The 13373-nt window shown below is 57.8% G+C and overlaps 2 protein-coding genes across 6 annotated transcripts in view; one reads left to right on the top strand and one right to left on the bottom strand.

Annotated features, from left to right (window-relative positions):
- The window catches only part of Crb2 (crumbs 2, cell polarity complex component), an 18894-nt gene extending 15604 nt beyond the window's left edge, over positions 1–3290 (top strand). The window contains exons 11-14 of the mRNA XM_023701655.1: positions 2–387; positions 1005–1121; positions 1600–1726; positions 3048–3290. Of these exons, the coding sequence (XP_023557423.1) occupies positions 2–387; positions 1005–1121; positions 1600–1726; positions 3048–3272 (855 nt within the window). The 3' untranslated portion in view covers positions 3273–3290. The remainder of the gene's footprint in view (position 1; positions 388–1004; positions 1122–1599; positions 1727–3047) is intronic.
- An 8-nt stretch (positions 3291–3298) lies between these two features.
- Dennd1a (DENN domain containing 1A) overlaps positions 3299–13373 on the bottom strand; it is a 578498-nt gene continuing 568423 nt past the window's right edge. For 2 of the 5 annotated variants that reach the window (XM_004641595.2, XM_004641594.2), the window contains 2 exons: positions 8945–9200; positions 3301–8016 (listed from right to left, as the gene is read on the bottom strand). In XM_004641595.2, the coding sequence (XP_004641652.1) occupies positions 6838–8016; positions 8945–9200 (1435 nt within the window). In that variant the 3' untranslated portion in view covers positions 3301–6837. Of the gene's footprint in view, positions 8017–8944; positions 9201–12454; positions 12584–13373 lie in introns of all 5 variants that reach the window. The other 3 variants (XM_023701683.1, XM_023701684.1, XM_023701685.1) reach the window with 3 other exon arrangements.

Below are 13373 nucleotides of genomic sequence, written 5' to 3'. Positions count from 1 at the left end.
CGCGCGCGTCCTGCTGGCCGAGAACTTCACGGGCTGCCTGGGCCGCGTGGCGCTCGGCGGCCTCCCGTTGCCCCTGGCGCGGCCGCGGCCTGGAGCGTCCCCCGGGACCCAGGAGCACTTCGTCGCCTGGCCGGGGGCGCCGGCCCCGAGTCTCGGCTGCCGCGGCGCGCCCGTGTGTGAGCCCTCGCCCTGCCTGCACGGCGGCGCCTGCCGAGACCTCTTCGATGCTGTCGCCTGCGCCTGCGGCTCGGGCTGGGAGGGTCCGCGCTGCGAGGCCCGTGCCGACCCCTGTCGCTCTGCCCCCTGTGCCCGCGGCCGGTGTCACGCGCGCAGGGACGGCCGCTTCGAGTGCCGCTGCCCTCCGGGATTCGTGGGCGCGCGCTGCAGGTGCGGGCGGCGGGACTAGGGTAGGGGTGGGGTGCAGGGCAGTGGAGGGGTCCGAGTCGGGGGCATCACTTTCCTCATGAGTTAAATGGGGTAGACAGCTCAATCGGAGACACCTGAGGCTCGAATGCGACTTGTGTGGCTCGCTAACCATAAATTTCAGAATGTGCTGTGGTCTGGGAGGTGACTGGGGAGCCAGAGCTAGTTTTGGGAAATGATGTTAAGGTGGTGTAGCCAGCGTCCACATAGTCCCCTCGGCCAGGGCTGAGCGAGCAATCTGGGTCCTCAGCCTAGGCTCTGCTCCCCGCTATCCCCAAACTCTCTGGGTCCTCTAGTGGCCTGACCCTCCTCCATGAATGCCCACCAAAACTCTGAGGTGCAGCCCTCCCCCAGTCCTTCCATTTCTCTGGCTTCTCGGTGGCCTCTCAGTCCCAGGAAAGTTCTCGCCCTGTCCACTGGATGGACAGTGAGTTGGACAGCAGGCCAGGACTCCTTAGTTCCCATGTAGACCAACTTCCCTATAGGCTAGGTAGGTTTGTAGGACTGGACTCTGACTTCTACAGATGAGGACAAGGCTCAGTGACTCTGTCACCTGGTCCAGCCCTGTGCTTTCTCCTCAGGTTGTCCATCTTGCCTGAGGGGTGTGGCCTCAACTCCACTTGCCTCAGTGGTGGCCCCTGTGAGGCTGGGCCCAGCAGTGCCAACTGCAGTTGCCAGGAGGGCTCTACTGGCCAGAGGTGGGTCTGGGGGCTGGGGATGAGCAGCTGGAATGGGGACCCTCCCTCTCCATCTCATCCTCATGGTTATTGCCATGCCAGACAGCCCAATTGTCACCTGATCCTTCTGGAGCATGCAAGCCCATTTTTTGCTATGTAGATGTGGCTAGCATTTCTTGGGGGTGGGTCCTCAGTTGCCCTGATCACAGGGAAGACTGAAAATACAGTGTGGGTTTCCAGATAGACTTAGTGTCCCTGGACAGCACTTGTCTGTCAATATGCTTTCCTGTCCTTCTTGTGGAGGGCCTGTCATGGACAGGAACGCTGGACTGGAGGAGGGGCAAGTGGTGGCCATTGCATTCAGCTTTGGTTCCCTGGCAGAGTCCCACCAGCAGTAGCACTGCTGCTCAGGGATGGTGGATGATTTTTGAGGCTTGGTTGGGGGTGGGGAAGCAACAGGAGTAGCGGCCCTCTCAGCTCCCACCCTGTCCCTCCCCAGGTGCCGAAACCCCACCCTGCCCTGTGAAGCCAACCCCTGTTTGAACGGGGGCACCTGCCAGGTGTTGGGTGGGGCGTATGAATGCACCTGCAGCTCAGGATTCTCCGGCCCGATCTGTGAAGTGGTGGTGAGTGGTGGCCAGGGTGCAGGCTGGCTGCCTTCAGGGAGGTGGGGTGGAGCGATCCCTGCACCGCCTCTGCTATGGAGGAGAGCGGCAGAGAAGACTGCTCCCTTGCATGTCCTGCTAAGCCACACAGGAGGCATTTTGTCTCTAGGAGATGTGGGGTTCCATCATCCATGAGTGAGGCACAAGGCTCCTGGCCAGCATGGGCCTGGGGCTCCCTACAGTGCCCAGGGAATGGCAGTGGGGACAGGTGGGTTCTGCCCAGTCTACTCTGGGACCACAGTTCCAAGCCCAGAGGATCTGGGAACCTCTAAACTCTAGAAGTTTCCAAATCAGGAAGATCTGGGGAGCCCAAAATGGGCCAGGGCAGGCTTGGCCGTGGTGAAGGTGTCCTTGATGCTGGGGGGCTCAGCTGAGGATGATCCTGGACAGAGGGGAACAGCACTCTAGCTCAGGACTGGAGCAGGCCCTGACTCCATCGGAGGGGCAGTGAGTCCGCTGTGGTGCTGGCAGGAGGCCGTTAGGAAAGATAGTCTGGTCTCTGAAGGTTTCTGGCAGCGGGGTCATAAACTGCAGATCCCGTTTCTGGGGAATGTTTCCTTTCAAGTTGAACTTTTACAGCCTCTGGTTTCCCCACCCACTGGTCCTTCTCCTAGGCCAGGGGCAGGAAATGGTTTTACGGTTCCCCTAGGAGTGCCAGGGAAGAGGCCTTTGAGGACCTGCCCAGGACTGGAGCAAGCTTTGGGTCCATTCTTGAGGGCTGCATGCTGGGGCTGGGGACACAGGTCACAGCTGACTAAGGAACCTCAATATACAGAGGGAGGGCCGGTGCGGCTGAGACTCCTGAGCTCTGTAGTTCTGGGACTCTGGGGCTTCAGAGTCCAGGTGTGCAGGCCACTGCATGAGGGCATCCTGGGGGTCTGTGACTGCAGGTGGGGAAGAGGTTGGCTGCACCCCTCAAAGCCTGGCCCTAGTCTCCCAGGGACAGCTGTGGGCATAGTCCCTCAGGTGGGCAGGCCCCAAGCACTCTGACCTTACCACCATCAGAGCTCAGTCTGCCCTCACTGCTCCTGCTTTGGAGGACAGTACTGCGCAGTCTCACTTCGTGCACTGGGCATGCCCCGAATAGTTACTTTCTTCTCCAGCTGGAGCCCCTTAGCCTCACCACACCTCTCACCCTCAGTGGCACCACAGGTGGCTCCAGAAAGTCACCCACTTGCATTCCCCTGGGCCGGGTCTCTTGCCACCTTCTGGGGAAGCCTGCTTTCTGCTTGGGTTTTCTCTGAGCACATCCTTGTGTTCCTTCCCTCCCTCCCCCTTGCAGAAGGGCCTGCCGCTGCCACTGCCATTCCCATTGCTGGAGGTGGCTGTGCCTGCAGCCTGTGCCTGCCTCCTCCTCCTGCTCCTGGGTCTCCTTTCAGGGATCCTGGCTGCCAGGAAGCGCCGCCAGTCAGAGGGTACCTACAGCCCAAGCCAGCAGGAGGTGGCTGGGGCCCGGCTGGAGATGGACAGCGTCCTCAAGGTGCCACCCGAGGAAAGACTTATCTAGGTGGCCTGGCTGCCTGGAGGTCCTGTAGGATTTCCAACTGGAGACCCAAAAAAGCCGCTCCCAGGACCCAGGACACCTGCTGGAACGTCCTTGTGGCTGGCAGCCTTTGCGGATGCCCCATCAGGCACTGAGGAAAGGGGAACAGCTCAGGAAAGCAGAGGGCGCCTCGAGGTGGTGCACCTCTCCACTTGGCCCTCCAGGCCACCCTGGAAGGTGTACAGCTGTGTGTGGGGGCACACAGGTGCAGGTGGCATGGTCAGGAGCGTGTGTGCCTGAATATGGGCGGATGCCTAAGTCCGCTGTGGGTGTTGTAGTGTGTCTTGTGGTGTGTCTGCCTCTGCTGCCATGTGTGTGTGACTGTGTAGTGAGGGCAGGTGACCCTGTGGGGGACGTGGCTGCTCTGAGAGCAGGGGGCACCTGTGCATCTTGGGGCAGGGGCAGCTCAAGGCTGCAAGTTCTCCAGGAGGTTCAGCCAGGGCTTGGCCTGGCACCACGGCTTTGGTTCTGACATGTCTCCCCACTGCAGAGGCAGTCTGCCCCAGAGACTGCTGGGAAAATGGAGGGAGGGCATTCAATGGGTTCCTGGCTCCCAGAACAAAAGTGCCTTCAGGCGGATCTGTCCTGCCAGTGCCAGAGCCAGTCACACCGATGGGAATCCCAGAGCCGCCCACCGATGCTGTGTCTGCTGGGCAGGCCGCAGGAGCAGAGGACGCTGCCCTGAATTTCCTGCCTGGCTAGGGGTATTGGCAGATGATCCCTCCTGCCTGCCTCTCAGGGCTGTTGTGAGGATCAGAGGGGCTGCCAGCCAGGAAAGGAGACATGACGTTGTTCAGCTCCTCTAATGTGAAGGATGGCAGAGGTGTCCTTGGTGTCTGAAGTGTCATTTCCCTTGGTTAGAGGTGGGAAGGCTCCTACCCGGGGCCCGGCAGGATGAAGGGGACTTGTCCTCACAGCTCACCTGAGCACTCCGGTTCTCTAGTGGCTATTTGTCCCCCAGGCTGGCCCTGTATGTGGTTGTGGGCTGGCACAGGGAGGTGCTGGAAGAAGCCCTTGGAGCCACCTGCCAAGCACCTGTGCTCCGCAGGCACTGGTGTCAGAGCCAGTCCTCCAGGGGTGGAGTGGAGGAGGATGGTGCCGCATCCCTTCATCACAGTGTGACCTCAGATGCGAGGGCACCTGCCTCCCTTGGCTTCACAGAATCCCAATGAGCCGGAGAGGGCCCCCAGTGTCCTTACCTCTCAGGCTGGCACCTCCTATGATGTGAGCTCCAAGGCCAAGACCAGGAGACTCTTACACTTCTAAGTTGGTTGATTTCCCCTGGGGCACTGCCAGAGGCGCCGCACTGGCCCCCCCCCCCCCGAGCTTATCCCGCCTGCCTTTCTTTTCTCTCCATGCTCCTGAGAGGGCGCAGAGCAGGAGGGCTCTCTGGCTGGGTTATGAAGTCAGAGATTTGGCAACCAGTGCCAACTTCAGGCTCCTAAAAGGGGACATTGCAGTTGACACTTCAGCATGATTTGCTTTAACTCTGTGATGATGGTCACTGTGGGTGACTGGTCTGGCTGCTCCCTTCAAACAAGTGCCCGATAAGGCTACAGTCTGATCGGAGGCTCTGCCCTTGCGGATGAGCCCTGCATTTGTTTTTTCCTGGTACCTTGGGTGCCCTGGACACTGTTGGCGGCCTACAACCCTGCTCTGTGGTTCCAGCAGGACTGTGTGGAACTGACCTGCGACGGGCTGTGTGCCAGGTGGCCCAGGCCTCAGGACATCCAGCACACCCATGTCCTGCCTATGAGGCAGCAGTGCCTGGCCCTGAGCTCCGAGGGGATGGACTGGTGGGAATCTTTCCCTTCCTGCCCCTTGCCTGCCTCCACTCCACTGGAGGGATGGTAAAGGAGTCTGGGGCCACTGGGGCCTCTCCTGCCCACAGCTTCCTTTAAGGACACAAGGATGTCAGCCTTTTCCCCAAGAAGGCTTTATTGAGTGGACACACAGATCCTTGGGTTTGCGAATTCCATCTGGTGAGTGAAGACTGCGGTGTTCGCATGAACCTGGAGTGCTGGCCACCGGCTGCCAGCACAGCCATGGACAATGAGGTGTGCCTGCTTACCTGGGCCACCTGGCACCTCATCTCCTCCAGGCTGCGGGGGCTGCCATGTCCCCATTGGGCCCAAGGCCTGCCAAGGACGGGTGTGGAACTGGAACCTGTGCTGCAGTGCCTGAGTCCCGGAGGGGGCCCACACAGCCCATGTGAGACGGGGCTCCCCGGCCGTCAGAGAGCACTCCTGACACGGGGTGGACTTGTCCTGGGTAACAGCTGACCTGGAAAGGGCTGCTTGCCAGGTGGCCCAGGCCTCAGCAACTCCTGAGCAGTGGTGGTGTCCTCCCAGCCTCTCAGACACAGGGGGCTCTCTGGTGTGTTGGGGACCTCCAAAGACTCCTTCGTCACCAGACACCCTGCCCCCCAGGAAGACTTGTCTGACGGTTCACGAATAGGAAATGAGAAATGAGGTCAAAATGCTCACAATTTCCTGCGTGCCTCAGATGGTTGTTTTCTTAAATGGTTGGGCTGTTTTCAAACTTGGTTTATTGAAAAGAGTTTTCAAGATTCATCAAATCAATAAGGTACAAAGGAAAAGAAAGATAAAAGAAACAATAACAATACATTCCAATTTAACTTTGGTGATGTTGGCCTCAGGAATCTCTGTGCTGGCGAGCAGCCTGCTGAGCAGCTCAGGGTGGATGTGGAGGGGCTGACTCTTAGGTGTCCCCAAGTCCCCTCCACAGAGGCTGCGAGGGTCCAGGGCTTCCTGGTCCTGCCCAGGGTACTCAGGTTGTGGTGGCACCTCTGTCGTCTCTGGCCTTGGAGTTGGCAGCTGGGTGGCTGCTACTCAGCTCTGCCTGTGAAGTCCCAGAGGGCAGGAAGCTGAGCCCCATCTTTGACAGTGACAGAAGAGTGGGACAGCCTTGAGGTCCCAATGTGACACTCAGGCTGTGGGGATCTTTTTCCTTTTACAAATCAGAGTTGCTGGTGCTCCCTGGCCCCACATGGGAATGTCTGGGGCTGGGTTTGGCCACCACAAGGCCCTGGAGGAACAATGTGGCCCCCAGAAACAACTGGAACCTGTGGGCTGGGGTGGAGACCCATGAAAAGAGTATATTGCTAGAGTGGGTTTGGAGCTGCTCCTCTGGGGAGCCCTGCAGCCTGGGAAGGGCCCTCACACCACCCCTGAGCCACCTGTGTCTCCTGCACATGGCTCACTCTGGGGCTTATGTGCGTCGCAACCCCAAGTTGGCTGCAGGATGGACAGGAGAGAGAGAGCAGGATTCCTTGTGGAGTGGGGTGCAGGAAGGGGGTGGCAGGATGAGGTCTGGGGCAGTCGCTGGCCCAGCTGACTCTAGTGCAAAACCCAAGCAGGTGCTGAGGAGGGGGTGGGCACTGGCACTATCCCCCAGGGCAGCAGGGCCGTGTGGAAGAAGGGTAGGGAGCAGGCCCCATCCCTCCCCACCGGCACCCCCTGGTAGGTGCAGGGTGGAGGGCCTCCATGACTCTGTGCCCTCAGCCCACTCACTCAAAGGTCTCCCACTGCCTCCGGAGCTGCTCCACTGAGCTGGGTGCCGGGGCCGGCCTCACGTCCTGCTTGGTTTTCTGTAACAAATCCTCAAAGGGATCACTGGCCTGCGGAGGAGCAGAGGGCTGCAATGCTGGCTCCAGGCCCCGGGGGGGTCTGGGAGGCAGGAGTGGGGGATCCCCAGGCCTCAGGGCCAGCACCTGCTTGGCCTCAGCTGCCCTGGCACTTGAACGGGGTAGGGGCAATGTTCGGATCCTCGATGGGGCAACAGAAGGGGGGCCCAGAGGCTGCATGGGGCTGGTGTGGGTGCCCATGGGCACCTGACCGAAGAGGTTGGGCATGGAGAGGGCAGACAGGTTGGTCTGAGATCTGTGAGGTGTGCAGAAGCCAGAACTGGACAGGAGGAGGCTGGGCGCAAATGGCCCCAAGGAAGCTGGGGGGGCCCCAAAGGGTCCAGTTGGTGTGGAACCCAGGTGCAAGGCAGGGGGTGCTACTGGCACAGATGGGACAAAAGGGTTGAGTGGTGGCTGAGGGAAGGGGGTGGGCATCCCTGAAGGTGGAAAGCTGAACTGGGGGGTGAAGGGGGTGGCCACATTTGGGGTGGTGGGGTGTGGCGGGACGATGTCACCTGACCAGGCTGTGTGTAGTGGGTCCAGGAGGGCAAGCAGGGCATCACTGCCTGTGTCTGGAGCTGCTGGAGCTGGGCTGAGTGGTTGCAGCAGTTCTGTGGGACCATGGGGTGCCACCCTGGGGAGGAGCCCCGGGAACAGGGCTGGGCTCAGAGCAGCTTGCCTCTCCTGATCTGCTGAGAAGTCCCCGAGTATTCTGCTGGCAGCTGGGAGCTTGGCTGGGCGGGCGGCGGGTGGTGGAGGTACGATGCCCAACTCTGGTGTCTTCCGGCCCTGTGGTCGGGGGATGGTGATGCTGCCTGGAGTGGGCGTGGGAGCCTCCTCTTTGTGGCTGGGAGTCAGGATGCCGTCCCGGGCCGGAGGCCTGCAAGGCAGGCTCGGGGAGCTTCCAAGCAGGGCCGAGGGCTGCTCAGGGGAGGTGCTGGGGGGCTTGCTGGGGATGGCCATGTCGTCCTGGCCCAGGCTCCAGAGCTTGTTGTATGGGTGGGCAAGCTTCAAGGCCATCATCATCCCAAGGCTCCTCTCACTCCTGCCCAGGTCCAGCCGCTGTTGGGAGGGAAGAAGGAAGGTGGTGACTATGGGCTGACGGCCCAGGACTGAAGGGAGGGACAATGGGCCACTTCCACTCCCTCCTATGTACCAGTGGGGATGGGACTGAGCTTGCCGGCTTGTGGCCCATCAGCTCCTAGCACTTGGAACAGACTGGAGCTCGCTCCAGGGCGCCAACCAAGAGCCCTGGCCATGTGCCCCATGGGGAACTCAGGAGGATGTGCCTGTCCTTTGCACTGGGGGTACTCATAACACATCATTTTAGGAAGAAGGCTCCTATTTCCTGGCCTTTCACTGCTCTGACCCCTTTTACTCTTCAGAGCATGTGGCACCTGTGCTCACCCCAGGAGGACAAGGCGGGCATTGCACCCGGCTGGGGGTGCCCTGGTGGTGGAAAGAGAGGACCAGACCTGAGTCCTGGCTCTTCCACCTCTGAGCTGCTCTACCTGGGCAAAGCCACTCCCTGCTCTTGGCCATGAATTATGGGACCTAAGGGGACAGTGTGAATTCCAACGTGAACCAGTGGCTTCAAGGGCAGCACAGACAAGGGGTGGGATGGATGGGAAACTAGAGTGGGAGATCAGTGGCCACACAAGAATAAGCCAGAAACCCACAGGAATTTTGACCCAAAGGCTCCTCTAGGGAGTCTTAGCAGGGATGGGAGCAGTCCCAGGTCCAGCAGGGGTCAATGCCCACCTGTCTGCTCCACAAACACAAGCAGCAGCAGCAGCAGCAGATTTCTACCTGGGTGTGGGCATTTCTCCAGGCCCCGGAGGGGCTGGCTGCAGGCCCACAGGGCAGGGTCTGTAGCCACCTGGCCTCCAAGCGTTGGCTGGGAACTTCCTTCCTTGGTCTCCCCCACTGTGACCTGGGGGTTCTGCCTCCCGTGTGTGTGCAGCAGCAGATGCTCCAGTCCGTGCCATACCTGATAGTCAAAGGTCCCCGGCTGCTCTCGCATGTCTTTGGGGGCCCGAAGGTCCTCTAGGCTCTTGGCCTGGCCCAGCTGCACCGGGGCCTCCATGTCCAGGCTGCTGAAGACGTCTTCCAGGAGGTCAATGCTGGCAGCCCGGTCAGGCGGGGCGAGGACAGGGGCCCTGGGTTCCCGCTGCAGCTGCCTGGGGCTCTCTGCCTCATCGCCTTCTGCGCTGTCTGATTCCTTGAGCGTCCGATATGGCTGTGGCCTGGGAGGAGACAGCAGGCTGGATTCTCCCACCCAGGGTATCCATGGGGGAGCACGCAGCCCCCGGGGCCATGCCCTGAGACAGAGCGGGGCAGATGCTGGCTCCACGCTGGTACTACGTCTGGCCAGGTCACACTGGCTTCCACCAGCCTGCGGGGCCAGCGTAGTCCCCTCAGAACCATGCGTCTTTTCCTATAACTGCTGGGAAGAGGACAGAACTGGAAGGGGCAGGGCCGGGGCAGATACACGCCTTCCCTCTGCTCTGCATCTGGTGACTGACAAGCAGCCAGGGTAAGGTGTGAGCAGCTAGTGGGCAGCTGAGCTGGGAACCCCCAGGGGGCAGTGCCCGGCCTGCCCCTGTGTGCTCGGGGGCACCCCGCGGCCTCTGATTGTGCTGACCTCCATTCTAGCCCTGGCCGGGCTGTGTCTTGCTGTGGGAGCTCAGGCAAGGCACTTAACCTCTTTGAGCTTTTCAGCTCTTTGTTGGGGGTGGTGACCTCGTGGCCAGCACAGGGCCTCATGCGCTGCAGGCAGAAGCCGGGGGTAACGATGGAATCCACCAGCAAGCGTGGCCACCATGTGGGTCCTGTGCTGCCACTTTCTATAGGTTTCCACATCAAGACCTTGGGTGGGAGCCAGGAGCAGGTAACAGGGTGCCCTGGTGAACCTGACCTTTAGTGTGGGGAGCAGGGGAAGGCGGCAGCATGAGTCGGAGAACGGCAATCTTGGCGCTGGTACAGTGGAGGGCAGGCGCCACCTGCTGGCCACAAGAAGGCTCACAAGAGGGAACCTTTCCCCTGTAGCTCAGGAAGCAGGGCCTTTACCCCAGTACCGAACAGAAGTTCAGGGACCAAGCTGACTCGCAGCATCTGGCAAGAGGTGGACACGGAAGCCAAGCTCGAGAGACCGAAAGTCCTCCCTCACTCTAACCAAGCGCCCTGACCACGGAATTGAAGAGCTTTTAATCAAGTTTGAACACAACGAAGGGGATATAGCCAGCCAGGGTTCTTTTTAACCCTTTTCCTGTTGAGGCAGGGCGGGCCAGTTCTTTTTAAACACACACCAAGGCCCTTAGTGAGAAGAGGGCACTGGCGAGAGGAGAGCACCAGCAGTTACTTAAATAACCAAAGCACCACGGGGCAGGGCCTGGGCCCACCATTCCGGGTTCCCGGGGGAGAGAGCTGCCGACATCACCCAGGCAGGCTGCCTTTCCCTGCAAGGGGATTTCCAGGGGACTCCTGGACTGACGCTTCTCCTTCTAGTGTTTACTCTAACTGGTGATAGAAATAATAGCTAGCACACATCGCTAAGGTATCATGAAGCCTACTGTCTACGACAAGGCTGACTTGAAACATCGAAAAGCATCTGGAAGATGACTGTGAAGCTAGGGTGACACTGATTCCGCCTGCCCTTCTCTAACCTGGACAAGGGGAGGGAGCGACCTGCTGCAGCCACAGGTGAGCTGGTGGCAGAAGGGGCTGGGAAGCCTCTCCCACAGGGCAGGGCAGTGGCGGAGCAGGGCACAGCCGGGGGCGTTTCTGTGAACCAGCCAACAGTTCACTCCCTGGAAGGCCGTGGTACTGCGGGCGCATAGGCTCCGAATACAAACACCTCTGTGACTTTTCAAAGAAAAAGTAAAACGAAGTTGTTTCTTTGTTCAGTCCCAGCTCTGTAAAACTTGTGGGTAGAGGGGTAAGACCTGGCAGAGACAGGCGCTAAGGAAGATTGCTCTAGGGGTGGGCAGCCCAACTACTTTTTTCTTTTTATAGAAAGGTGAACTTTTAAAAAATAGCTTTTTGAGCCAGTGTGGTGGTGGCGTACACCTAGAAATCCAGTACTCTGGGGGGCCGAGGCAGGAAGATTGCAAGTTAAAATCTGCCTTAGGCAATTTAACTAGGACTTCTTTCAACATAAGGTAGAAAATATAACTCAGTGTGAAAGCCCTAAATTTAATACCCAGCACTGAAAAGAAAAGAATTGCTGTTTGTAGCCAGGCAGTGTAGTAGACACTTATAATCTTAGCACTCTGGGAGGCTGAGGCAGGAAGATGTCAAGTTTGAGCACAGCCTTGGCAAACTGGCAACTTAGCAAGACCCTGTCTCAGAATCAAATAAATAAAAAACAAAACATAAAAAAGGGCTGGAGAGGGGCTGGAGAGATGGCTCAGTGGTCTAAAGCACCTACTTGAAACAAGCTTGGCAAAGCACAGGGACCGCGGTTCGATCCCCAGCACCACATGCCAGCCAGACCCGCCCCCTGGTGGGCTGAGCTGGCCACACACACACACAATAAATAAATGTAATAAATAAAAATAAATAAATATTAAAAAAAAAAAAAAAGGGCTGGAGATGTAGCTCAGTGCAAAGGTTGTTTTTTCATTCATTCCTATTACTGCCCAAAAAACCAAAACCAAAACCAAAACCAAAACGCCCCAAACCTCCCCAAACTACCACCACAACAAAAAAACTATAAGCATGGACCTGGGGACCTGCCCATTAGCTCAGTTGTTTAAGTGACTGCTTAAACAGAGCAGTTTAAGGTTGCTGTGGTTAGATCCCCAGATGCTCAAGCCACACCAGACCTGCCCTGAAGGCATCCTGAGCCAGTCCAAAAAAAAAAAAAAAAAAAAAGTATGGGGCTTACGGTTATAAATAAAAATAAAATTACATGGTGGAAAGTCAGGCATATCAGACCATTTAGACATGCTGTACTAATTCATACAGACATTCCATTTGGACATGGTGATATAATCCAGCACTCAGAGGCTGAGACAGCAGTATCACAAATTTGGGAGTAGACTAGACAATTTGGTGAGACCCTGTCTCAAAAAAAAAAAAAAAAAAAAGTTAAGTGCTTGCCTAGCATGCTTGAGGTCCTGGGTTTAATTTTTAGTACAGCAGAAAAAAGAAAGAAAGAAATAAAACTCCTCACATTTTTTTCTTTTTTTTTTAACCTTAAAATCTGACTTCCATTTCCATGGTTTTCTGTGCTGTGACAGATAAAGGAGGCCTCAGGCATCAACAGCCAGGTTCCTCACGGTAACTGGCTCCATTCCCAAACAAGTTCACTCTCCTTAGGACTGGGACCGTGCTCCTGCCTGAGCCCGCCACCTCCCTCCACCAGAGAGAAGCCGAGCGGGCTCGCACTCCACACACCCTCCCTGCACACGAGAGCAAGCAGCACCAGCCCCATGCCCCATGCAGCCCTGAGAGTCACCAAGCTGAGCCTGGGGAGCTGGAAGGAGGAAGGAGAGACCATTCAAAGGGAGCAGAGAAGAAAAAGCTTTCGGTGAAGCCAGTGCTCGGGGCCTCTTCCCGCTGGCATTCATCATCAGAGGACTCTTCGGAGAGGAAGACCGCATAGTGTCGCAGGGGCTTTACCAGGCTGGGGTGGAGGAAGACAAGAGAGAGAAGAACAGGCGGTCAGGGCACTGTCACGACTCTACACACAGGCTGGGAAGGCGGCCACAGGGCACCACGGTGGGCGGGAAAGCGGCGGCTGCCGCCTTGCCAAGAGCCCCCTGCCACTCGGTTCCCGTCAGCCCTGACCTAGTGACTCCACTGCCACTAGAAAACGCTCAGTGCAGCAGACTCCCGGCCAAAGGTTCTCATCGCTGCTCTGTAACATTAAAACATGAAGCCAGAGCTGGGGATGTAGCTCAGCGACAGTGCTTGCCTAGCGCGTGCAAGGCCCTACGTGGCACCCTTGTATCCTAAGCAACTGAAGTTAAGCTTATACATTAAAAAATCATGGAGTCACCTCAACTTTCAGCAATAGGCATCTGGCATGACTGGCTGAACGTTACTTTTCTGCTAAACAATGTCTGTGAAGAAGAATTTAGACCTGAGGCTGCGGAGCTGCAATGTTTCCATCACTCTCCGTATCTGCGGAGTCAATCAGCTTCGGGTTGAAACTATTTGGAAAAATAGACTGTATCAGTTGCCAGACCTGCCACCCCAGCTGTATATTATTCCCTAAACAACACCGTGTAACCATTTGCACAACACTGGATGAGATGATATAAAGCCTCCAGGAGGACTGCCCTGGGTCTCTGCAAACACTCCAGTTCAGGTGAGGGCCTTGAATACTGTGGACTGTGGTACCCGCCCCCACCCCTTCCATCTCTCTGTGGAAAAATGCATACAGGAAAGGCTGGAAAGGTGCAGGCCTAAAT

This window comes from Octodon degus, unplaced genomic scaffold, assembly GCF_000260255.1.
Source record: "Octodon degus isolate 3935 unplaced genomic scaffold, OctDeg1.0 scaffold00138, whole genome shotgun sequence".
In the NCBI taxonomy this organism is placed as follows: domain Eukaryota; kingdom Metazoa; phylum Chordata; class Mammalia; order Rodentia; family Octodontidae; genus Octodon; species Octodon degus.
Note: the sequence above shows the minus strand (reverse complement) of the source record. Positions and strands in the feature narration are given on the sequence as shown.